The 26,611-nt window shown below is 44.0% G+C and overlaps 1 protein-coding gene across 2 annotated transcripts in view; it reads left to right on the forward strand.

The window, feature by feature from the left end:
* The window catches only part of cwf19l2 (CWF19 like cell cycle control factor 2), a 241,711-nt gene that overhangs the window by 101,302 nt on the left and 113,798 nt on the right, over nucleotides 1–26,611 (forward strand). For both annotated transcript variants that reach the window (XM_078545514.1, XM_078545515.1), the window contains exon 8: nucleotides 4,967–5,778. In XM_078545514.1, the coding sequence (XP_078401640.1) occupies nucleotides 4,967–5,778 (812 nt within the window). The remainder of the gene's footprint in view (nucleotides 1–4,966; nucleotides 5,779–26,611) is intronic.

Consider the following 26,611-nt stretch of genomic DNA (forward strand, 5'->3'; position numbering starts at 1 on the left):
CAGTGGATAGCCCTTGCCACCTATTATCCATCCTTGAAGGTGCACCAGGGGCCAGAAAAGCTTGGACACCTGAGAATTCTTTAGTATGAAGGCAACTTGACAACTTCCTGGGAGCTTTGCAAACATCTGAAGGGTCTGTCTGTGGTAGTCGCAGACCAGTTGTACATAAAGCGGTAACTGTTGATGAAGGCCACTAGCTCATCCGTTGGAACCTTGATTACCATCAATGACACCCTGCTGGGGGAGTCCAGTGTCGGCCTCGAAACCTATAGCCCTCTCAGCCTGACTGTTTGATCAGTGCAATATTGCACTTATTGGCTGACCTTCTTGCACATGGCATTGGTGATTATCTTGATGCATCAATGAACCTCAGACTGGGTGAGCCCGTAGATATCTCCAGATGATCCCAGGAATGATCCTGAGGTGTGGAAAGTCAGTGCTATGGTGACCTTCACTGTCACAGGCAATAGTTGCCCACTATTTCCCATTAGCTGCTCTTCCATCATGGGCACACAGCTTGGTGACCACCTCTCTGAAGAGGCACATACTTGGGCGACACTGCTGTTCCGACATTTGCAAGAAACAAAGCTTCTGAAAGTAAACGCTCCCTGGTGGGCGATGTCTTTGCACACAAGAGACTGCTTGTGTGCCTCACTGCACCCCCCTCATTTGTGCTGTCTTCCAAACTCATGATCCTTGTGCCTCTCTGTGTGCTGGAGCCCTACTCCTGGTGGCTGAACTTCTCTCCTTCTCTGATGCTCCTCTTCATTGGAAGTCTCAAAGTTTGAGTGAATGTGGCCCATTGCAAACTGGTGCATTTACTTCAAAAGGCCTTCAACCGCCATCCCCTTACTCTGTACAAAGTTGTACACTTCTGACAAGTCAAAGATGACACTCAATCAGAATGCCTCCACTGTGCTTGCCAGGTTTGTCAAGCCTCCAGATTGCCACTACCACAGTTTACTCACTATCACCCTCCCTTACAACTCCATGTGACCTCACACAATGGATGGCAACTGCAACCAAGACTTATCTTTCGCTGAGCTCTTCCTCCTTAAAGCTGGCAAGGTTCTGAAGCTCCGTTGTCCTTTTGTGGCCCTGGGAAAATCATGAATAGCCTGATAAATTGATGCTAATTCGATGTTTAAAAGGCTCAACTATCATCCCACTGCCTTCAAGCATGACCTCCATCTGCCAGTCCTGCTACCCCTGGAAATATCCCCTGGTGGCACATACATGTTGGGTTTCCCTCCTAATGCCATCCACCGTGATTTTGACGCCCCTTCCGCCTGCCAGCCTGTCTCCACTGCACTGACAAAATTCCACTCATGGAGTACAAAAGCAGGGAAGTTATGATGAACCTTTATAAAACACTAATTCTGCCTCAGTGGATTATGGTGTCCAATTCTGTGCACCACGCTTTAGGAAGGATGTGAAGGCGTTGGTAGGGGTGCAGAAAAGATTTATGAGAATGGTTCCGGGGATAAGAAATTTGCTTACATGGGTAAATTGGAAATCTGTGGTTGTCTCCCTTAGAGAAAATTGAGAGGAGATTTGATAGAGGTGCTCAAAAATCATTAGGGGTCTGGACAGAGTAGAAAGGGAGAAACTGTTCTTATTGACAAAAGGGTGGTAAACCAGAAAACACCGCTTTAAGGTGATTGGCAGAAGTACCAGAGACAGCATGAGGAAAAATCTTTTTTATGCAGTGAGTGGTTAGGATCTGGAATCCCCGAATCTCAATTCCTGGGGCCTGCCAGATTACTGTCTCCCAAGACTTCCACCCCCCTCGCCCCACTGCCACTGCCTGCCTAGCCCCTCACCAATTGCCAGCTCTCAAGCCTCCCCCACTAATCTTGGCTTTCCAGCCATTGGTGGCTCTCTGAGGCTGTGGAGTGTCTTCACCAGGCCAGAGGTGTGAAGTTACACTGCACAGTGGAATCTCATGCACCTTGTCCCTGAATGGAAACTGAAGGAGAATTAAAGCAATGTTCCAGAGACAGTTCATTCACTCCACACAGGGATGGACTTCAGACCAACATGCAAGAATGAACTGAGGATGGGGAGGAAGTGGCATAATGGTATTCTCACTGACTGGTATTCCAGAGACCCAGGGTAATGCTTGGGGGACCTGGGTTCGAATCCTGCCATGGTGAAGTTTAAATTTTTAAAAGAAATCTGGAATTAAAAGTCTGATGACGACCATGAAACCATTGCCGATTGTCTTAAAAACCCATCTGGTTCACTAATGTCCTTAAGGGAAGGAAATCTGCTGTCCTTACCTGGTCTGGCCAGATGTGACTCCAGACCCACAGCAATGTGGACTCTCAAATGCCCTCTGAACAAGGGCATTAGGGATGGTCAATAAATGCTGGCCGAGCCAGTGATCCCACGAACAAATTTAAAATAAAGTAACTTCTGTCCGAACTAGTGGAGTAGGGAACCCTGTGCTTAACAAGTGATTCAGTAAGATTATTATAGGAGCATTCTGATTAGATGCTCAGTTGTGCTGAAATTCTTACAACTTTGAGTAGACAGAAATGACAATATTCATAATTGTTTTTCTCATACTGGTAGAATTTAAAAAGAAGTTTTATTAATTTTTGTGAGCACAAAAGGCTTTTTCACCACCCGTTTAGTATTATCACAAACAATCACAATTAAAATAATCTGTCAAACTCAATAAACTCCTCCTGCATCAGAAACGGATTGAGAACCTCTTAATAGTATGTAGAAGATAACTTAAATTGCACAATGTTACACATTTTGCATCATTGTGAATAGCTTTCAACTAGACATTAAGCTTCACCTCTGATCTGAAAACAGCACTCTGAGAAAGCACTTGTGTTTTGTGGGAATTATAGTGACGGGCAAAAACTAATTTTATGGGATTACTTTTTTTGATTGCAAAGAATTAAAACTTTAGAATGAAGTGATAATGAAAGCAATCAATACAAAAATTAATTATAAAGGTAAAATACTGCGGATGCTGTAAATCTGAAACAAAAACAGAAAATGCTGGAAAAACTCAGCAGGTCTAACAGCATCTGTAGAGAGAAAAATAGAGTTAATGTTTCACGCCCTTATGACTCTTCTTCAGAGCTAAAGGGAAGTACAAATGTAATGAAATTTACCTGTTTAAGAGAGGTCAAGGAAGGGAAGGGAAGTGTCAGAGATGGACCATGTGAAAGTGATGGAGGGGTGGAAATCGGAAGCAAAATTGATAAATTTTTCCAGGCCTCGCATGGGCCCCAGTTATGCCTGTCTCTTTATGGGGTATGTGGAACATTCCTTATTCCAGTCCTACACAGGCCCCCCCCGCAACTCTTTTTTTTGGTACATCAGTGACTGTTTCGGTGCCGCTTCATGCTCACGTCTGGACCTGGAAAAATTTATCAATTTTGCTTCCAATTTCCACCCCTCCATCACCTTCGCATGGTCCATCTCTGACACTGCCCTTCCTTGACCTCTGTCTCCATTTCTGGTTATAGACTGTCCACCAATATTCACTACAAGCCCACCGACTCCCACAACTACCTCGACTACAACTCTTCACACCCTGCGTCCTGTAAGGACTCCATCCCATTCTCCCAGTTCTTTCGCCTCCGTCGCATCTGTTCTGATGGTGCCACTTTCCAAAACGGCACTTCTGACATGTCTTCCTTCTCCCTTAACCGAGGCTTCCCACCCACTGTGGTTGACAGGGCCCTCAACTGTGTCCGACCCATCTCCCGAGCCTCTGCCCTCACACCTTCCCCTCCCTCCCAAGGGTCCCCCTTGTCCTCACTTTTCACCCCACCAGCCTCTGCATTCAAAGGATCACCCTCTGCCATTTCCACCAACTCCAGCATGATGCCACCACCAAACGCATCTTCCCTTCACACCTCCTGTTGGCATTCCGTAGGACTGTTCCTTCTGGGACACCCTGGTCCACTTCTCCATCACCCCCTACACCTCAACCCCCTCCCATGCAATTGCAGAAGGTGCAACACCTGTCCCTTTACCTCCTCCCTCCTCACCATCCAAGGGCCCAAACACTCAGGTGAAGCAGCTCTTCACTTGCACCTCCTTCAATTTGGTCTACTGCATTCACTGCTCCCAATGCAGTGTCCTCTACATTGGAGAGACCAAACGCAGACTGGGTGACCACTTTGTGGAACACCTTCGGTCTGTCCGCAAGCGTGACCCAGATCTCCCTGTCACTTGCCATTTCAACACACCATCCTGCTCTCATGCCCACATGTCGGCCCTTGGCCTGCTGCAATGTTCCAGTGAAGCTCAACGCAAACTGGAGGAACAGCACCTCATCTTCCGATTAGGCACTTTACAGCCTTCCAGACTTAACATTGAGTTCAACAACTTCAGATCATGAACTCTCTCCTCCATCCTTTTTATCCCCATTTTTCATTATTCATTCTCGTTTCTTAATTTTTAATTTTTATTTTTTATCCACTTATTTTTATTTTTATTTATTTTCATTTTTAGTAATTGTTTTATCCCCACCTTTTACCCTATTTTCAATCTTTATTCCCGCCACCGCCCCCTACCCCCACAAGAGCTATCTGTCACTGGTTCATGTTGTTCTTCCCAAAGTGCTTACCCTTGTCCTGCTCTTATCACACTCTGCTTTCTGACCTTAATGCCACCATCAGCACCCCCTTTAGCTATCATGAACACCCCTTTGTCCTTTTTTCCATGACAACTCTGGCAATCTCTCCTTTGCCTCCACCTATCACTAACCTTCTATCCAGTTTCACCTGCCCACCTCCCCCCTGCTTAAACAGTATAAATTTCATTTACATTTTGCTTCTCTTTAGCTATGAAGAAGTCATAAGGACTCAAAATGTTAACTCTGCATTTTTCTCTCCAAAGATGCTGTTAGACCTGCTGAGTTTTTCCAGCATTTTCTGTTTTTGTTCAAGAATTAATTATAGTGAATATTTTTATTTTTTTCTCTTCCCTTTAGTCTATGGACTTATTCCAACAGAAACTACGAGAAGCTGAAAAAGTTGCACAATTAAAATATCAAGATGCAAGTGATAGGAATAGAAGAGAGAGTTGGAAAAAGCCAAGGAACCGGAGTTCTGATCAAAATGAAAGAAAAAAATATGGTTCTGGCAGGGGACTGAGTGGAGACAAAGACAGATACAGGGAAGGTGACAGAGCTACTGAAAGAGAAAGATTAAAAGAAAGTTTCCAGGACCAATTCAAGTGTACAGAAAGGGATAATGGAAGGAAAGACATTACTGATAGATACAGAGACAAAAAAAAGTCCAGTGACAGAGAGTTGGAAATGGAACTTGCCAAAGATAAATCTACAGATGAAAGTGGAGAAATTAACAGATATAAACAGACAGGGAAACGCAATAATATTACCAGAGGTTTAGAAAGTGACAATTTTCAAGATGGGGAGAAAGAGAAATCTTTATCCTTAAGCAATTTAAAATCTAAGTTTATGAAAGCTGAGGATGAAGAACATAGTAACAGTAAATGGGACATCAAGTTTCCAAGCTCGTCTAACCGCATGCCAGAATCTCTCAGTTCCTATAGTAGTAGTTTTCAAAAACCAGACGATGATAGTGATAGAACGTCAACATGGTGCAGAACCAATAGTGGAAACAAACCACCAGAAGAACCCACATCATTTCGATCTCAGAGCAGTGTTTCAGAGCATGAGGGAACCCCAAACCCCATGAACAAATTGGAAAAGACCAAGCCCAGAGAAAACCGTCTTGTGCAAGGAGAATCATCACAAAGTCAACATAAGTCAAGTTCTAGGTAAGTGTACTTCAATAAATAAGGAAACGAAGATGCAATTTTCATATTACCATCATATGAGTTATGGGTTGCCTGTGCCAGAAAGAACTCTTGTGACTATAGCAATTAGCACTGATTCAAAACTGTGCACTATTCCAAAGACATGAAGTTTTAAATTACTGCTGATTTGGAGAGGTATGCTGCAGAAATAAAATATATTGTACATCAGAGTTGAAGTTGAATGCGGAGGCGTCATTTAATCCTGGGATGTAATTTCTGAGTGTTTGGCTCTTGATATTCCGTATAGGTAATTTCTATGTCCATCCTCACATGTTGGGGAAAAAATGGAAACGTCTCATAAAGCGAAATTTAACCTGTTTCCATATTATTGAACCTGAACTGCTGCAGAATGGCAATCAAAGTCAGATTGCTGCCACTCTTCTACTTTCCAACCTTTAAATTTTTTCGATCCTGTCTTGCCTGACCTTCTGATTCAGGCCAGGCGAGAAGTGTGCAGCACACTCCTGAGGCTTCCAGATAAGCGCTGCTGCTTCGGAGGGAAGGAAGCCACGCCCACTTTTTTTACAGCACTAGCTGTCATAAAGCAGGTAAGTTTAAAGGTCCGGCCAGGTTGAAAGGTCTTTGACAAGCCAGGGAGAAGGTAAGTGGGTAGGATTTTGGGGTGTTTGAGTCGGGCCTTGGTTGAGGGGTGGGGATGTTGGGTCAGGCCTTGGCGGTGGGCTGGGAGCAGGAGTTGGGGAGAGGGTGGGGTCAGGGTGGGGGTCCATGGTTGTGCACCCATGGGGGCATGTTCCTTGGCTGGGATGGGTGCGGGGTGAGGAAAGAGTCTGCTGGGTCAGGAGTGTGATGGAATGCCATCAAATTTCCTTGATGAGTGCAGCTCCAACAACACTCGAAGCTTGACACCATCCAGTTCAAAGCAGCCCGCTCGATTTACACCCCATCCACAACATTCAGCCCCTCCACCACTGACACGCAGTGGCAGCAGTGTGTACCATCTACAAGATGCACTGCAGGAACTCACCAAGCCTCTTTAGACAGCACCTTCCAAATCTACCATCTAGAAGGACAAAGGCAGCAGACACATTGGAACACCACCACCTGGGAGCTCACCCCTAAGCAACTCACTTGGAAATATATCGCTGTTGCTTCACTGTCGCTGGGTCAAAACCTTGGAGCTCTCTCCCGAACAGCACTGTGGGTGTACCTACACCATATGGGCTGCAGCGGTTCGTGAAGGCACCTCACCACCACCTTCTCAAGAGCAATTAGGGATGGGCTATTAATGCTGGCCTAGCCAGTGACGCCCTGATCCCATGACTGAATTTAAAAAAATTACACTTAAAAGGCTAGGGCTATGTTGACCTCAGGGGTTAACAGCTAAAAAGGTAAGAACCATAAAACAGCATGTGGACTTACTTAAATAAAAGCAAAATATTGCAGATGCTGGAAATCTAGAACAAAAACAAAAATACCTGGAAAAACTCAGCAGGTCTCACAGCATCTGCGGAGAGGGATACAGTTGACGTTTCGAGTCCATATGACCCTTCATCAGAACTAAGACATATAGAAATGAGATGAAATATAAGCTTGTAGAAGGGGTGAGTCAGGAGAGCTCGATAGAGGGCCAGTGATAGGTGGAGGCCAAGAAGAGACTGCCAAAGATGTCATAGACAAAAGGACAAAGGGGTGTTGATTGTGGTGATATTATCTAAAAGATGTGCTAATGGGGACATTAAAGAAAGCAAGCTAGTAGCAGATGGCCCTAGTGCGGGTGGGGTGGGGGGAAGAGATCGAAATGGGCTAAAAGGTGGAGATGAGAAAAAATTTATCGAAATAAATTTAAAAATAGGAGGGAAAAGAAAAAAATATAGTGTAAAAAAAGGTAATAAATTATTGGAAAAGGGGGGATCGGAAAGGGGGTGGGGATGGAGGAGAGAGTTCATGATCTAAAATTGTTGAACTCAGTATTAAGTCCGGAAGGCTGCAAAGTGCCTAGTCGGAAGATGAGGTGCTGTTCCTCCAGTTTGCGTTGAACTTCACTGGAACATTGCAACAGGCCAAGGACGGACATGTGGGCATGAGAGCAGGGTGGTGTGTTGAAATGGCAAGTGACAGGGAGGTCTGGGTCATGCTTGCGGACAGACCGAAGGTGTTCCGCAAAGCGGTCACCCAATCTGCGTTTGGTCTCTCCAATGTAGAGGAGACTGCATTGGGAATGCAGTAGACTAAATTGAGGGAAGTGTAAGTGAAGTGCTGCTTCACTTGAAAGGAGTGTTTGGGCCCTTGGACGGTGAGGAGGGGGGAAGTAAAGGGGCAGATGTTGCACCTTCTGCGGTTGCATGGGAAGGTTTCGTGGAAGGGGGTTGAGATGTAGAGGGTGATGGAGGAGTGGACCAGGGCATCCCAGAGGGAACGATCCCTGCGGAATGCCACCAAGGGGGATGAAGGGAAGATGTGTTTGGTAGTGGCATCATGCTGGAGTTGGCGGAAATGGTGGAGGATGATCCTTTGAACGCGGAGGCTGGTGGGGTGAAAAGCGAGTACAAGGGGGACCCTATCATGTTTCTGGGAGGGAGAGGAAGGTGTGAGGGCGGCTGCACGGGAGATGAGCCGGACACGGTTGAGGGTCCTGTCAACCACCGTGGGTGGAAAACCTCGGTAAAGGAAGAAGGAAGACATGTCAGAGGAACTGTTTTGGAAAGTGGCACCATCAGAACAGATGCGACGGAGGCGAAGGAACTGAGAGAATGGGATGGAGTCCTTACAGGAAGCGGAGTGTGAGGAGCTGTACTTGAGGTAGCTGTGGGAGTCGGTAGGCTTGTAATGAATATTGGTGGACAGTCTATCACCAGAAATTGAGACAGAGAGGTCAAGGAAGGGAAGGGAAGTGTCAGTGATGGACCATATGAAAATGATGGAGGGGTGGAAATTGGAAGCAAAATTAATAAATTTTTCCAGATCCAGATGAAAGCATGAAGTGGCACCGAAGCAGCCATCGATGTACCAGAGGAAGAGTTGTGGGAGGGGGCCTGAGTAGGACTGGAACAAGGAATGTTCCACATACCCCATAAAGAGACAGGCATATCTGGGGCCCATGCGGGTAGCCATAGCCACACCTTTTATTTGGAGGAAGTGAGAGGAGTTTAAGGAGAAATTGTTCAGTGAGAGAACAAGTTCAACCAGATGGAGGAGAGTAGTGGACTTACATAGCTGGAGACGTGATGTCCACACTGCTTGCAAAGAAATGCAGCCGGGAGGGAGGTTTTGTTTTGATTTAATAGTTTAAAAGCATTCAATGAACCCTGAAAGACTACATCATCATGGAGATGGATGGAGTTGTAGTTTAGACCTCGTGAGGTTCGCAGCTCACAGAAAAGCCCTGGGTGCTGTTTACTGCACTTAGGTCTCAGGAGAAGCCCTGGGGAGCTGAGAAAGTGGCAGAATGTCACTGGCTCTTTGTGGGAGACAGTTACGGCTGAGAGAAGCCCTGGGAGCCATTTTTAGCTCAGTGCAGCCAGGCGACTAGAATCAGAGAAACCCAGAGGCAACGTCATCTTAGTGAAGCTAGCGCCTGCGAAAGCTGGAATTGTGCCTGTAATTAGAACTGGGAGTGAAGCTTTGTGAATCCTGTGGAACGTAGTCTCAGGAGAAGAGATTGAACCATTGGAAGGTGTGTAGGCATTGAGGCAGTCTGAGTTGGAGCGACTTTTGAGGGAATTTAGAGGCTGGATCTTGGAAAGTGAGGAGTTGAAATCCCTCATTGGGGAGGGAGTTTTAATGAAATTTTGCAACACTGTGGTCACTGACATGTGGGTGGGTTGCTGAGCGTCCATGGGATCTGCCTTGGCTGCATCTGCCATTTAACATGTACTGTGGTTTGTTCTACTGCAGTTTGCCAGTTAATTCATATTTACCTCATGTTAATCCTGAATGTTAGATATAGACAAAATAGATATAGAAATATAGAAAATGGGAGCAGGAGAAGGTCATTCGACCCTTTGAGCCTGTTCCACCATTTAGTATGATCATTGCTGATCCTCTATCTCAACGTCATACTCCTGCGCTCTCCCCATACCCCTTGATGCCTTTAGAGTCCAGCAATCTATCTATTTCCTTGTTAAATATATTCAGTAACTTGGCTTCCACAGGCTTTTGTGGTAGAGAATTCCATAGGTCCTCTGAGTGAAGAAGCTTCTCTTCATCTTGGTCCTAAATGGTTTAGCCCCATATCCTGAGACTGTGACTCCTTGTTCTAGACATCCCCCGCCAGAGGAAATATCATTCCTGCATCCAGTCTGCCCATTCCTGTCAGAATTTTATATGTTTCAAGGACATCTCCTCTCATTCTTTTAAATTCCAGTGAATACAGGCCTAGTCTGCCCACTCTCTCCTCATATGACAATTCTGCCATCCCAGGAATCAGCCTGGTGAACCTTCACTGCACTCCCGCTATGGCAAGTATATCCTTTCTTAGGTAAGGAGACCAAAACTGCACACAATACTCCAGGTGTGGTCTCCTAAAGCCCTGTGCAGCTGCAGTAAGACATCCTTGCTCCTGTACTCAAGTCCTCTTGCAATGAAGGCCAACATACCTTTTGCCTTCTTAACTGTTTGCTGCACCTGCATGCTTGCTTTCAGTGATTGGTGTACAAGGACAGCTTAGCCCTTTGTACATGAACATTTCCCAATCTATCACCATTTAAATTAAAGGTTGTCGTTGTTTTTCCTATCAAAGTGGATTGGATAACTTCACACTTATCCACGTTATACTGCATCTGCCATGTATTTGCCCACTCACTCAACATGTCTAAATTGCCTTGAAGCCTCTTAACACCCTCTTCATTGCTCACATTTCCACCAAGTTTTGTGCCATCAGCAAACTTGGCCAAATAAGTGATGTATATTGTGAATAGCTGAGATCCAAGCACTGATCCCTGCGGTACCCCACTAGTCACCACCTGCCACTCTGAAAAAGACCCATTTATTCTTATCTCTGTTCCCTGTCTGCTAACTAATTCTCAACCCATGCTAATATACTACCCCTAATCCCATGTGCTTTAATTTTACACACTGACCTCTTATGTGGGATTTTATCAAAAGCTTTCTGAAAATCCAAATACACCACATCCACTGGTTCTCCCTTATATATTCTGCTAGTTACATCCTCAAAAAACTCCTGTAGGTTTGTCAAACATGAATTCCCTTTCATAAATCCATGTTGACTTTGCCTAATCCCGTTGATATTTTCTAAGTGTCCTGTTATCACATCCTTTATAATAGACTCTAGCATTTTCCCTACTACTGAGGTTAGGCTAACCGGTCTGTAATTTGCTGTTTTCTCCCTCACTCCATTTTTAAATAGTGGGGTTACATTTGCCACCCTCCAATCTGCTGGGAGTGTTCCAGAATCTACAGAAATTTGGAAAATGACAACCAACGCATCCACTATTTCCATGGCCACCTCCTTTAGTACCCTGGGATGTAGATTATCGGGCCCTGGGGATTTATTGGCTTTCAGTTCCATTAATTTCTCCAGCACTATTGTTTTAGTAATACTAATTTCCTTCAATTCCTCCTTCTCACTAGACCCTTGATTCCCTAGTATTTCTGGGAAGTTATTTGTGTCTTCCCCCTTGAAGACAGAACTGACTAAAGTAGTTGTGAATATTGTGAATTGTTTTATTTTCCTAAGTTTGTAGAGTAAATTTTATTTTTAAAGCCTTGGAATCTTGTTGCTTTATTCTCCTATTGGTAACTCGGATTTAAAACTTTGTCTACTTTAAACAAAATGTTACTGATTCCTAAGTGGATCATAACAATTCAAATTTGGATGAGTTTTGAGTTTCTTGTTGTTTAGTACATGATTGCAGAACAAACTGATGCTGATTTTCTTCTTCCTGTGCCTGCATAGGATAAATTACCTGCGCATAGTGTATAGAGGAAAGTCTGATGGGTTGCAGGAATTGGCAGTGTAGGACTTTGTGTGGGATGGGATGTAGTCTGCCGAGTTCTGGATGAGTTGGAGTGTGTGTAGGGTGCAGTTGGAAAGGCTTGTGAGAAAAGCATTGCAATAATCAAGTTCTGAAATGACCAAAGGCACTGATGATGTCCCAGCGGCATTGGGCTGAGGTAGACGTGAGGGCAGGCAACGTTTGAGGCAGAAGTAAATGATATTGGTGACAATTTGACTCTGGGATTTGAAACTCAGTTTAGGATCATGGACACCTGTTGATGTCTTTGTTTTATAGTCAGCACGTAACACAGACTGGAGAGACTGGGGAATGGTGGGAGTGTTGGACACAAAGTTTGGTGACAATAACGCATTCCAGGAATTTGGAAAGAAAGGGCATAAAGGGCTATGGGAACTGGGCAGGCATGTGGAATTAGGCCAACTCAACTGGAGGATAAATATTAGCAAAACAAAAATAAAAATACCTGGAAAAACTCAGCAGGTCTGGCAGCATCTGCGGAGCGGAACACAGTTAACGTTTTGAGTCCGTATGACTCTTCAACAGAACTAAGTAAAAATAGAAAAGAGGTGAAATTTAAGCTGGTTTAAGGTGGGGGGTAGAGCTGGATAGAGGGCCAGTGATAGGTGGAGATAGCCAAAAGATGTCATAGACAAAAGGACAAAGAGGTGTTGAAGGTGGTGATATTATCTAAGGAATGTGCTAATTAAGGGTAGAAAGCAGGACAAGCAAGGTACAGATAGCCCTCATGGTGGTGGGGTGAAGGGAAGGGATTGAAATAGGCTAAAAGGTAGAGATAAAACAATGGATGGAAATACATTTAAAAAAAATGGAAATAGGTGGGAAAAGAAAAATCTATATAAATTATTGGAAAAAAAGGGAATCGGAAAGGGGTTGGGGATGGAAGAGAGAGTTCATGATCTAAAATTGTTGAACTCAATATTCAGTCCGGAAGGCTGTAAAGTGCCTGGTCGGAAGATGAGGTGCTGTTCCTCCAGTTTGCGTTGAGCTTCACTGGAACAATGCAGCAGGTCAAGGATGGACACGTGGGCATGAGAGCAGGGTGGAGTGTTGAAATGGCAAGCGGCAGGGAGATCTGGGTCATGCTTGCGGACAGACTGAAGATGTTCTGCAAAGTGATCACCCAGTCTGCGTTTGGTCTCTCCAATATAGAGGAAACCGTATTGGGAGCAACAAGTGCAGTAGACTAAATTGAGGGAAGTGCAAGTGAAATGCTGCTTCACTTGAAAGGAGTGTTTGGGCCCTTGAACAGTGAGGAGGGGGGAAGTAAAGGGGCAGGTGTTGCACCTTCTGCGGTTGCATGGGAAGGTGCCGTGGGAGATGGGTTGATATGTAGAGGGTGATGGAGGAGTGAACCAGGGTGTCCCGGAGGGAACGATCCCTGTGGAATGCCGCCGGGGGGTGGTGAAGGGAAGATGCGTTTGGTGGTGGCATCATGCTGGAGTTGGTGGAAATGGCGGAGGATGATCCTTTGAATGCGTAGGCTGGTGGGGTGTTAACTGAGGACAAGAGGGACCCTATCATGGTTCTGGGAGGGAGAGGAAGGTGTGAGGGCGGATGCGAGGGAGATGGGCTTGACACAGTTGAGGGCCCTGTCAACCACCGTGAGTGGAAAACCTTGGTTAAGGAAGAAGGAAGACATGTCAGAGGAACTGTTTTTGAAAGTGGCATCATCAGAACAGATGCGACGGAGGCGAAGGAACTAAGAGAATGGGATGGAGTCCTTACAGGAAGCGGGGTGTGAGGAGCTGTGGTCAAGGTAGCTGTGGGAGTCGGTAGGCTTGTAATGAATATTGGTGGACAGTCTATCACCAGAAATTGAGACAGAGAGGTCAAGGAAGGGAAGGGAAGTGTCAGAAATGGACCATGTGAAAACGATGGAGGGGTGGAAATTGGAAGCAAAATTAACCCATTTTTTCAGGTCCAGATGAGAGCATGAAGCGGCACCGAAGCAATTATCGATGTACTGGAGAAGAGTTGTGGGAGGGAGCCTGAGTAGGACTGGAACAAGGAATGTTCCACATTCCCCATAAAGAGACAGGCATAACTGGGGCCCATGCAGGTACCCATAGTCACACCTTTTTTTTGGAGGAAGTGAGAGGAGTTAAAGGAGAAATTATACAGTGTGAGAATAAGTTCAGCCAGACGGAGGAGAGTAGTGGTCGATGGGGATTGTTCGGGCCTCTGTTCGAGGAAGAAGTGGAGAGCCATCAGACCATCCCGGTGGGGGATGGAGGTATAGAGGGATTGGACGTCCATGGTGAAGAGGAGGCGGTTGGGGCCAGGGAACTGGAAATTGTTGATATGATGTAGAGTGTCAGAGGAATCATGGATGTACGTGGGAAGGGACTGGACAAGGGGAGAGAGAATGGAGTCAAGATAACAAGAAATGAGTTCCGTGGGGCAGGAACAGGCTGACACGATCGGTCTGCCGGGACAGTCCTGTTTGTGGATTTTGGGTAGGAGGTAGAAGCGGGCCGTCTGATGTTTGGAGACTATCAGGTTGGAAGCTGTGAAAGGAAGATCTCCAGAGGAGATGAGGTCAGTAACAGTCCGAGAAACAATGGCTTGATGTTCAGTGGTGGGGTCATGGTCCAGGGGGAGGTAGGAGGAAGTGTTCATCTTTGGGCAGGAGTCCTCTCCCCGTTCAACGGATCCTTTTACCCACCTCCAATATTCTCCCTCCACCTGGACCCCTCCCTCTTGATTCTTACCTTCTCTTGATCTTTTCATTGAGAACTGTCGGCATGACATTAGTCGTCTCAATTTCTCTGCTCCTCTCACCCACTCTAACCTGTCTCTCTTTGAACTTGCTGCACTCCGTTCTCTCAGGTCCAACCCTGACATTGTCATCAAACCTGCTGACAAGGGTGGTACTGTTGTTGTCCGGCGCACTGAACTCTACCTCGCAGAGGCTAAGCGTCAACTCGCAGACACTTCCTCCTACCTCCCCCTGGACCATGACCCCACCACTGAACATTAAGCCATTGTTTCCAGGACAGTTACTGACCTCATCCCCTCTGGAGATCTTCCTTCCACAGCTTCCAAACTGATAGTCTCCAAACCTCAGACGGCCCGCTTCTACCTCCTACCCAAAATCCACAAACAGGTCTGTCCCGGCAGACCGATCATGTCAGCCTGTTCCTGCCCCACGGAACTCATTTCTTGCTATCTTGACTCCCTTCTCTCTCCCCTTATCCAGTCCCTACCCACCTACATCCGTGATTCCTCTGACACCCTACATCATATCAACAATTTCCAGTTCCCTGGCCCCAACCGCCTCCTCTTCACCATGGACGTCCAATCCCTCTACACCTCCATCCCCTACCGGGATGGTCTGGTGGCTCTCTGCTTCAAGCTCGAACAGAGGCCCGAACAATCCCCATCTACCACTACTCTCCTCCGTCTGGCTGAACTTATTCTCACACTGAACAATTTCTCCTTAAACTCCTCCCACTTCCTCCAAATAAAAGGTGTGGCTATGGGTACCCGCATGGGGCCCAGTTATGCCTGTCTCTTTATGGGGTATGTGGAACATTCCTTGTTCCGGTCCTACTCAGGCCCCCTCCCACAACTCTTTCTCCAGTACATCGATGATTGTTTCGGTGCTGCTTCATGCTCTCGTCTGGACCTAGAAAAATTTATTAATTTTGCTTCCAATTTCCACCCTTCCATCATTTTCACATGGTCCATCTCTGACACTTCCCTTCCCTTCCTTGACCTCTCAGTCTCAATTTCTGGTGATAGACTGTCCACCAATATTCATTACAAGCCTACCAACTCCCACAGCTACCTCGACTACAGCTCCTCACACTCCGCTTCCTGTAAGGACTCAATCCCATTCTCTCAGTTCCTTCGCCTCCGTCGCATCTGTTCTGATGATGCCACTTTCAAAAACAGTTCCTCTGACAAATCTTCCTTCTTCCTTAACCGAGGTTTTCCATCCACGGTGATTGACAGGGCCCTCAACCGTGTCCGGCACATCTCCCGCGCATCCACCCTCACACCTTCCTCTCCCTCCCAGAACCATGATAGGGTCCCCATTGTCCTCATTTATCACCCCACCAGCCTCCGCATTCAAAGGATCATCCTCCGCCATTTCCACCAACTCCAGCATGATGCCACCACCAACCACATCTTCCCTTCACCCCCCCGGCAGCATTCCGCAGGGATCGTTCCCTCCGTGACACCCTGGTCTACTCCTCCATCACCCCCTACACCTCAACCCCCACCCACAGCACCTTCCCATGCAACCGCAGAAGGTGCAACACCTGACCCTTTACTTCCCCCCTCCTCACCGTCCAAGGGCCCAAACACTCCTTTCAAGTGAAGCAGCATTTCACTTGCACTTCCCTCAACTTAGTCTACTGCATTCGTTGCTCCCAGTGCGGTTTCCTCTACATTAGAGAGACCAAACGCAGACTGGGTGACCGCTTTGCAGAACACCTTCGGTCTGTCCGCAAGCATGACCCAGACCTCCCTGCCGCTTGCCATTTCAACACTCCACCCTGCTCTCATGCCCACATGGCCTGCTGCATTGTTCCAGTGAAGCTCAACGCAAACTGGGGGAACAGCACCTCATCTTCCGACCAGGCACTTTACAGCCTTCCGGACTGAATATTGAGTTCAACAATTTTAGATCATGAACTCTCTCTTCCATCCCCAACCCCTTTCCGATCCCCCCCTTTTTTCCTCCCAATAATTTATATAGATTTTTCTTTTCCTACCTATTTCCATTACTTTTAAATGTATTTCCATCCATTGTTTTTTATCTCTACCTTTTAGCCTATTTCGATCCCTTCTCTTCACCCCACCCCATCCCCATTAGGGCTATCTGTACCTTGCTTGTCCTGCTTTCTACCCTTAATTAGCACATTCTTTGTCCTTTTGTCTGTGACATCTTTTGGTTATCTCCACCTATCACTGGCCCTCTATCCAGCTCTACCTGTCCCACCGCACCTCCCCGCCCCCAAAAAAACCAGCTTAAATTTCACCTCTTTTCCACTTTTACTTAGTTCTGTTGAAGAGTCATACGGACTCGAAATGTTAACTGTGTTCCTCTCCGCAGATGCTGCCAGACCTGCTGAGTTTTTCCAGGTATTTTTGTTTTTGTTTTGGATTTACCGCATCTGCAGTTTTTTGCTTTTATCTTAGTGATAAATATTAGCAGCCTGGCTGGGCCATAAGATATGTTTGCTTGTTGCAAATTCTATTTGATTCTATACAAAGTTCTATTGGAGAGGGGACAAGTATAAGAGGTCAGAGAAGTCATGAGTTTCTGATGAAAGATGATGACAAACCATCTGTCAGTCAAACATCTCATCCAATTTTATCCAGTGTCTTTGAACATCCTGCAATGAGCATTTTTTCTAAATGTAGAATTTTAGCGCACCAGACTAAAAATCCCTTCCTATTAACAGCATTTTTAATCTTTACATATGGTCACAGTAAGATATATTTGCGCCCCAACGCCACTTATTATTATTGACATTGATAACAGACTATGAATGAATTATTACTGAACCAATTTAATTTTCTGTGACAAATGTTCTTTTGAAAGGAACTCTTATCTTTGAAATACAGCAATATGCAGTGCAATGCTTAATCTTTTCTCATTTTGAGTTCTGCCAAGACTATTTGCAAGACCTGGTAGTTTATTTGCATATGAATAAAACATAAAATTTGAAGTATGCCATCTCTTAGAAAAAAAATTTAATTCTAGAATTTACAGATTACCTTAGTTTTGAGTGAATTATAATCTTTTCTTGAAGTTGCAGATTGTATATTTTTAAATATGTATTCATGGTTATATTGTAACTATTTATGTTTATGTATTTATTATTCATAGAATTAAATCCTAATGGTTTCTCCCATGCTCCATAATTCATGTATCATCCATGTAACTTTCCTCACTTCCATTTGTGGTATCTTCATTACAATGCACAGTGTATTGATGCTGTATTTTACATTGCTGCCGTCACCTCTGTGCCATCATAAATATTGGGTCATGTTTTATTCTCTAAATCCCATTTAATACACAAATAAGTGATAACTCTAAAAGTATGCATAAATGTTAATATTCTTTTACTTTACAAATCTCCACTTGCACGATGGAATTATAGAAGAGAGCACCTGTTCTTTATTTCAATTTACAGGTTATGTAGCATATTGTTTCCAATAAACTTACATTCAATTTACAGTAGTTTTTGACCTTCCTGTTGTATTCTACTGACAAAGCTGTCCTTGACTTTATTCAAAGAGACTGTTGTAATTATACTGTTGACATGAATCTTCATGTACCAACCTGTCACTCACAAATTAAATGGCATCAGCCTCAATTGTAATTAACCTGATAACCTGAAGGTTTTACTTTATAAAACTAATTGGTTAACACATCAGATGCAGTGCAATTTCTTTGCCTTTAAACATTGCTGTTTTCTTATCAATTGCTATAACACAGTCCAGTCTGCACATCAGAACTAATGACAGCAACTGGAATACTGGAATTGGAGTTTATGACCCAAAGGACCTAGAGTGAAATTGTTGGTAACGAGTAAAATTGAACAAAGGCTCCCATTTATCCCAACTGTACAAAACAGTTAACAGTTCCCATGTTAATTGTGAAAGCTGAAGTCTAAGGCAGTTAATAAAAGCTCAAGAATTTCATTGGAAATATATTGAACAGAGACAGGCTAGTAATAATATTGTAGCTATTTTCCCAACTTTGCCAGAGAAAAATACCTACTCTGCAAATTTTTAATTTAACAATTTGTTAAATAGTCACAGAAATAAGTTACCTACATAAAAATTTAGTGTCAGAAATGCAAGAAACATTGTTACCTTTAAAGCTAAGAGATTGCAAGTTGATTGCTGCCGAATGACTGTCCGTGCCTCAGCTCATCTGTTGCTGAAACCCTCATCAATGGCTTTGGTACATCTGGTCTTAACTATTCCAAACTCTGGCTGGCCTTTCGCCTTCCTTCCTCCTTAAACCTGAACTCATCCAAGACTCTGCTGAATGTATCAAAAGTCACATTCACACCCCATTGGTCGCTGACCTAGATTGGCTCCCATTCTGGCAACACAAGCTTTTGGTCACCTGACCTAATATCTCCATAAGTCGTTTAGCCATATTTTGTTTGACACTTCTGTGAGAGCTTTGGAATGTTTTACCATGTTGAAGGCCCTATCTAAGTGCAATGCTTTGTTGGCTATCTGGCAATATATATTAGCAATCACTCTTCAATGATGAGTGCAGGAGAGCATGCCAGGAGCAGCACCAGGCATACCTAAAAATGAGGTGTCAACCTGGCGAAGCTATAAAACAGGGCTACTTGTGTGCCACGCAGCATAAGCAGCAAGTGATAGACAGAGCTAAGTGATCCCATAACCAACGGATCAAATCTAAGCTCTGCAGCCCTGCCATATCCAGTCGTGAATGGTGGTGGACAATTAAACAACTCACTGGAGGAGGTGGCTCCACAAATATCCCCATCCTCAATGATGGAGGAGCCCAGCACAGCAGTGCAAAAGATGAGGCTGAAGCATTTGCAACAATCTTCAGCCAGAAGTGCCAAAGAAATCCATCTCGGACTCCTCTGGAGGTCCCCAGCATCACAGATGCCAGTATTCAGCCAATTCGATTCACTCCACGTGATATCAAGAAGTGGCTGAAGGCACTGGACACTGCAAAGGCTATGGGCCCTGACAACTTTCCGGCAATAGTACTGAAGACTTGTGCTCCAGAACTTGCTGCGCCTCTAGCCAAGCTTTTCCTGTACAGCTACAACACTGGCATCTACCCGGCTATGTGGAAAATTTCCCAGATATGTCCTGTACACAAAAAGCAGGACAAATCCAACCCGGCCAGTTACCGCTCCATCAGTCTACTCTCAATCGTCAGTAAAGTAATGGAAGGGGTCATCAACAGTGCGATCAAGCGGCACTTGCTTAGCAATAATCTGCTCACTGATGCCCAGCTCCTGACCTCGTTACAGCCTTGGTTCACGCATGGACAAAAGAGCTGAACTCCTGAGGTGATGTGAGAGTGACTTCCCTTGACATCAAGGCAGCATTTGACCGAGTGTGGCATCAAGGAGCCTAGCAAAAATTGAGTCATTGGGAATCAGGGGGAAAACATTCCGCTGGTTGGAATCATACCTAGCACAAAGGAAGATGGTTGTGGTTGTTGGAGGTCAGTCATCTCAGCTCCAGGACATCACTGCAGGAGTTCCTCAGGCTAGTGTCCTAGGCCCAACCACCTTCAGCTGCTTCATCAATGACCTTCCTTCCATCATAAGGTCAGAAGTGGGGATGTTCGCTGATGATTGCACAATGTTCAACACCATTTGTGACTCCTCAGATACTGAAGCAGTCCATGTCCAAATGCAGCAAGACCTAGACAATATCCTAGCTTGGGCTGACAAGTGGCAAGTAACATTCGTGCCACATAAGCGTCAGGCAATAATCATCTCCAACAAGAGAGAATCCAACCATCGCCCCTTGATGTTCAATGGCATTACCATCACTGAATCCCCCACTATCAACATCCTGGGGGTTACCATTGACCTGAAACTGAACCGGAGTAGCCATTATAAATATTGTGGCTACAAGAGCAGGTCAGAGGCTAGGAATCGTGTGACAAGTAACTCACCACCTGACTCCCCAAAGCCTGTTCACCATCTACAAGGCACATGTCAGGAATGTGATGGAATACTTCCCACTTGCCTGGATGAGTGCAGCTCCTGCAACACTGAAGAAGCTGGACACCGTCCAGGACAAAGCAGTCCTCTTGATTAGCACCACATCCACAAACATTCACTCCCTCCACCACCGACTCCAGAGTAGCAGCAGTGTGTACCGTCTACAAGATGCACTGCAGGAATTCACCAAGGCTCCTTAGACAGCACCTTCTAAGCCCACGACCACTACCACCTAGAAGGACAAGGGCAGCAGATAGATGGGAACACCATCACCTGAAAGCTCCCCTCCAAGTCACTCACCATCCTGACTTGGAAATATATCGCCGTTCCTTCACTGTTGCTGGGTCAAAATCCTGGAACTCCCTTCCTTAACAGCACTGTGGATGTACCTACACCACATGGACTGCAGCGGTTCAAGAAGGCAGCTCACCACCACTTCCTCAAGGGCAACTGGGGATGGGCAATAAATGCTGGCACTGCCAGTAAAGCCCACATCCCGCAAATGAATTAAAAAAAAAACCCAGTACAAAATTAGGCCGCTTCTCTTAATTCCTTAAAGTTTCCTGATTGCCAGCTTGGGCTGAATCTATAATGTGGAATCTTGCATATTGCTTGACCTTAAGTTGTGTTTCTTTGCTCATTCTTTATCCATTATCAAAACAACCGTGTTTCACCTCCAAAAGATCACCTGCCTTTGAGTCACCTCTTCACATTATGGCCAAGACTTTAATCTGTTCCTTTACCACTTTGAGGCTTGACTTCTCAAATGTTCTCTGGGGTTCTTTTTGGCTTGTTATTTACTGCTAATGCTTTAAAAAATCTCTCCAAAATCTTTTTGTAAGCCTCCTTCCCCCCTTGTCTTTTATCTCGTCTGTATGACGCTGTGAGATTTTCACATGTGTTTCTTTACTAATATATGCAGTACCTGTTTTGCATGTCTTATGGACTAAGCTACACAAGACACATACAGGGTCGGAGTTTAAGACGGGAAAGGCTATTGGAAGTTGCAACAACATAGGTAATTGAGAGACTAGATAATCCTAAACAAGGACAGAGCTAAGGCTGAAGAATTGGGGAATGAAGGGAAGATTAGGTCAACTTGGCACAGCACAGCCTCGGTGACACCCTCCAGTGCCGCCGTTTGTGGCAGACTTAAAGTGGCAACTGATCGGAATTTTAAAGTCGTATGAGTAAATTATTTGAAAACAATTTTGGCTGAATCAAAAATTGGGCTACCTCAAAGCCAAGGGAGGGAATCAAGATGCCCTCTGAATCCCCCTTGGCTGTACCACATGGGCAAAGGAGTAGACCAGAACATTTGGGCAGGGGCTTGGAATAGTTTCAGCTGGGAACCTGGCTTAATCTGCAGCACTGACAAGAAACCAAAATGTTGGCTAATGGGCAGGAGAGTTTGGCACACCCCACCTAGTTGGAGCAAAATTTGGAGGAAGTTGTTTTTATATTTTAAAGCGCACCTTTGTTTCTAGCTTTCTTGAATAATAAGCATTGCCAAAGCCTAACTGTAATAAAACTGTTTCTAATTAATTAGTCCTTTATGGGGTGATCCTCAAATAAAGGTTCTTAGCTTCTTGTGCGACTCTAAGGCTATTGGTATTGCTGAGTCTGCAAAAATAAAAATGTTTTTATTTTTCCTTTGTTTATTCGTTTTTATTTCCTTCTCCAGTTTTGTTTGTCTCTTCCTCATTTCTGTTTTCCACATTTCTATCTCTATCCCTTCACTTTTTCCTTGCTTATCAATGCCACCCATGTTTTTCTTCCACTGCTTATATTGCTGCTCTGCTTTATTTTGTTCCTTTTATCATTCACACACTCGCTCTTTTCCGTCACTTCTCGTTCTACTTTGCTTCCTGTTATCCTCAATTGATGCTCTTTTCTGTTCTCCACATCCCAATCACTCGATCCCTTCTTTCATATATTAGTGGGCAGGGAAGTACACAGAGTGTGCAAGAGCAAGCTTTTTTGCTTGTCTATATATTGGAGGAGGTCAAGATCAGGCTCTGTTATGATTCACCCTCCTAATGGTTGAGTAACAAAACAGCATTCACTGCTTAGACTCAAGACATGAAGAATAAATGCTTGGTACTGAAACACAAGTCACTGAGGGGGGATCTCATAGAAACCTATAAAATTTTAACAGGACTAGACAGGGCAGATGCAGGAAGGATGTTGCTGATGGTGGGGGAGTCCAGAATCATGGGTCACAGTCTGAGGATACTGGGTAGACCATTTAGGACTGAGATGAGGAGAAATTTCTTCACCCAGAGAGTGGTGAGCCTGTGGAATTCGCTTCCACAGAAAGTAGTTGAGGCCAAAACATTGAATGTTTTCAAGAAGGAGTGCGATATAGCTCTTGGGGCGAAAGGGATCAAAGGATATAGGGAGAAAGCAGGAGCAGGCTGTTGAGTTGGATGATCAGCCATGATCATAATGAATGGCGGTGCAGGCTCGAAGGGCCGAATGGCCTACTCCTGCTCCTATTTTCTATGTTTCTGTGTTTCTATGTTTCAGAAAGAATTGAAAATTGGGTTTGGAGATGAGAATGACCTTGCAGTAAAGTATAGAATAGTAACATTTTTGCAGGTTTAATCTTAGTGATGGAACAAAACCCTTCTAATACAAATTGCGATTATTAAAGCTAAAAGTATCGACTATTCAGTATTACAAATTTACAAAAAATGTTTATGCAAATGTGATGCCACTGTGAAAGATAAAAAGGACCTTAAACCATTCAAAAGATTTTGAAAAACATGCAGATACTGATTGGATCTAAATATCAACTAGATATTCTGTCACATTTTCAAGTAATGGTGCCGAGGAAGGCAAACGTTTGAGAATGGTGAATGATCTAAAAATGTGTTGCAGTGTCGAACAAGAGTATCCCATACGATATGGATAGAAAAGAGAAGCTGGGGTTATTTTCCTTAGAGCAGAGGCAAAGAAGATATTTGATGTGTTTAGATGGAGTAACCTTGGTGTCATATTTGACCTGAAATGAGCTTCTAACCACATATCAACATAATAACATGTCGTTATTAAGACTGCCTATTTCCTGTCCTTAACATTGCCTGACTCCACTCCTGCCCACACTCATGTGCTGCTGAAAGCTTCATCTATGTCTTTGTTACCTCTAGACTTGAGCTCATTCAAAACTCTGCTGCCTGTGTCCTAACTCGCACCAAGTTCTGTTCACTTATTACCCCTGTGCTTGCTGACTTACATTGGCTCCTGGTTAAGCAACATCTTGATTTTAAAATGCTCATCCTTTGTTTTCAAGTCCCTCCATGGCCTCACCCCTCCTTATCTCTGTAATGTTCTTCAGCCCCATGACTCTCCAAGATACCTGTGTTCCTCTAATTCAGACCTATCAGCATCCCAATTTTAAATGCTCCATCATTGGTAACTGTACCTTCAGATGCTCGGAATTCTAAGCTAATTGGATAAACACTTGAAGGTGAAAAATTTTCAGGGAGATGGGCAATGAGCCTGGGAGTGGGGCTAATTGGATTGCTTGATGGGCTGAAAAGTCTCTTTCTGTGCTATATCATTTTATAACTCTTATAATAATTGTATCACGGGAAAATATTGTACTGAATTCCTGGACAAATTCCATCAGAGATCAGACATAAAGTTAATATGACATTTACTTTCGTCTCTACGATCTCTTTCTTATCACCAATACTGCCAGATTCATGCCATTAACTCCATAAGGTCTAAAAAAAGGAACTGCACAATGTAGTGGAAACCATTTCAATCGTTATTTGTTAAATAATACTCAGCAGGTCAGGCAGCAGCAGTAGAGCGAGAGGCAAAGTTACTGTTTTATGTTGATCTTCCAACCGAACTGAAAAAAGTTAGAGATGTAACAGGCTCTAAACAAGTAAAGTTTCGGGAAGGTGGTGGCAAAGTGGTAATGTGACTGTGCTAGTAATCCAGAGGCCCGGGCTAATGCTCTGGGGGCGTGGGTTCAAATCCCACCATGGTTAAGAGCCTCAAATGGCCTCCAGACTGGAAGGCTGTCCTTGAACTTTCCCGCCCCGGACTTAATCAGGGGGAGTTGGGAAGGCATATCTTCCTGCCCCATTAGCCGCCCCCCCTCACCTGCCTCCCAGCGTACCTGTGGGGAGGGGGGAAGCATTAAATTCCGCCCATTAACTCAATTTCCCTCTCCACAGGTGCTGTCTGATATGCTGAGTATTTCTGGAATTTTCTGTTTTTATTTCAGAATTCCAGCATCCGCAGTATTTTCCTTTTGTATTACTTGTAAAATGATTATTTCGAGTATCTGCATGTTAAATTTGCAGCTGTAGGTAAATTTGCAATGTAGGGCTGCGTGTAAAATCCATTGTGTATATATTGAAAAGCAATTAGTACCATAATGTACACTGCACTAGCGTGAGATTTTGAACGATGAAGCCATTTCCATTCTGATTTTACGGATCCTTCTTTCAGTAAATCACTGGAATGTGCCAAGAATGTGTTATCTAAAATGCAGTACCATTTTAAAAGGCAAACTAGTTTGTTAAACTTTTATCTCTCTCCTGTTGCTACTGATATCAGCTGTTCGAATACTTACACTGGAGAACTGATGATTTTGTATGATTTCTGTAGTTTGGATGGCTATCAAAGGTGGAATATGGTGTGGGGGGGCAATGTATTTGACAGAGCACAAACATGTTTCTAGGTATGATCAACTCTTCAATGTTGAAATCTTGATCTCAAAACAACCACACTTTAATTTGTTAAATGGTGTGGAGAGGCATAATGAAACTTTAATTTGACTGACGGTTTTGTGACGCATAAAGCAATGTAATTAATGAAATCAGTTGTTTTGTTTACTACTTATCCAGGACAAAAAATGCATTTCCTGTCTAAGTTTGCAGTGTTCACCATGGTCTCATAAAATTTCCAAAATAATACTTGTTAAATGTGACAGAAAAGTTGAGAACCATGCAAGGTGTCTTGAGATGTTGCTGTGAAAGCCAGATGTTTTATATGCATTAAGTAATAAAAAGAGATGCCAGTATCGCATTGATTTGTTGAGGAGATGCATGTGTAAGTAGACTTGGATTTAAAATGAATGCTGTGATTTAATATTGTGCAAATGCTTAGCAGGTTCATAGGAAGTTCTTCTGTCTGTTAGATAAGGTGCTAAAGGTTTTTAAAAAATGACTAATGCTGATTTCATTTAATTTGTTAAATATGTATATCCTATTTATTCATAACGTGAATAAAAACCTCCAGAAATCAGAGCAATTAAAAATCATTTGCATAAACATGAAATTTTCCCTATCAAAACCTCTCATTGGAAACCTATATTTTCCAACCTTTCTTTATAACTGAATTCTCTCATACCTGGTAAATCTCTGCAAATTTTCTATGGTCCTTACATATTTCCTGAATTTTGGTACCCCAGAATTGTCCACAATGCTGAAGTTAATGTCTATTCAGTGATTTATAAAGTTCTTACGTGATCTTTTTACTTTTATGTTCAATGCAGCTGTTTGTAAACCCAAGTAACCCATATGTTTTTTTACTTGCTTTGGCACCTTCATGGATATATGTACATGGACACCAAGGTCTTTCAGCTCATTTATACTTATAAAAATAATGCCATTTATGGTGTAATGATTTTCTTTTTAACCTGCCAAAAGCGCATCACTTTTCCAGCAAATTCCTCCTGCCATGCATCTCCCCATTTCACCATCCTGTCTATGCCATCCTGAAGCCTATAACTACCTTCGTTACTATTATGCTACTCACTACACTTGAGTCTAGGTCATTTATAAAAATTGCAGAATAACAGCCTTAAAACTGACCCTTAGGAACCATCACAGCAGACCACCTCCCACATTGAAAAACATCCATCCGGCAACACCCTTTGCTTCCAGTCACTGAGCCAATTTTGTATCCACACTGTCACCTTCTCCTTAATTGCATGGCTCCCATCTTCTTAATAAGCCTCCTATCTGTTACTTTGCTGAATGCTTTCCAAAAGTCCATGTATGCAACATATACTGCACAAACTCGATTCTCTATTACCCCATCAAAAAATTCAACTAAGTTAGTCAATCATGTTTTTAGTAGATCCATGCTAACTTTCCTTGATTAACCCATGGC

This window comes from Cetorhinus maximus, chromosome 7 (genome assembly GCF_964194155.1).
Source record: "Cetorhinus maximus chromosome 7, sCetMax3.hap1.1, whole genome shotgun sequence".
NCBI lineage: Eukaryota > Metazoa > Chordata > Chondrichthyes > Lamniformes > Cetorhinidae > Cetorhinus > Cetorhinus maximus.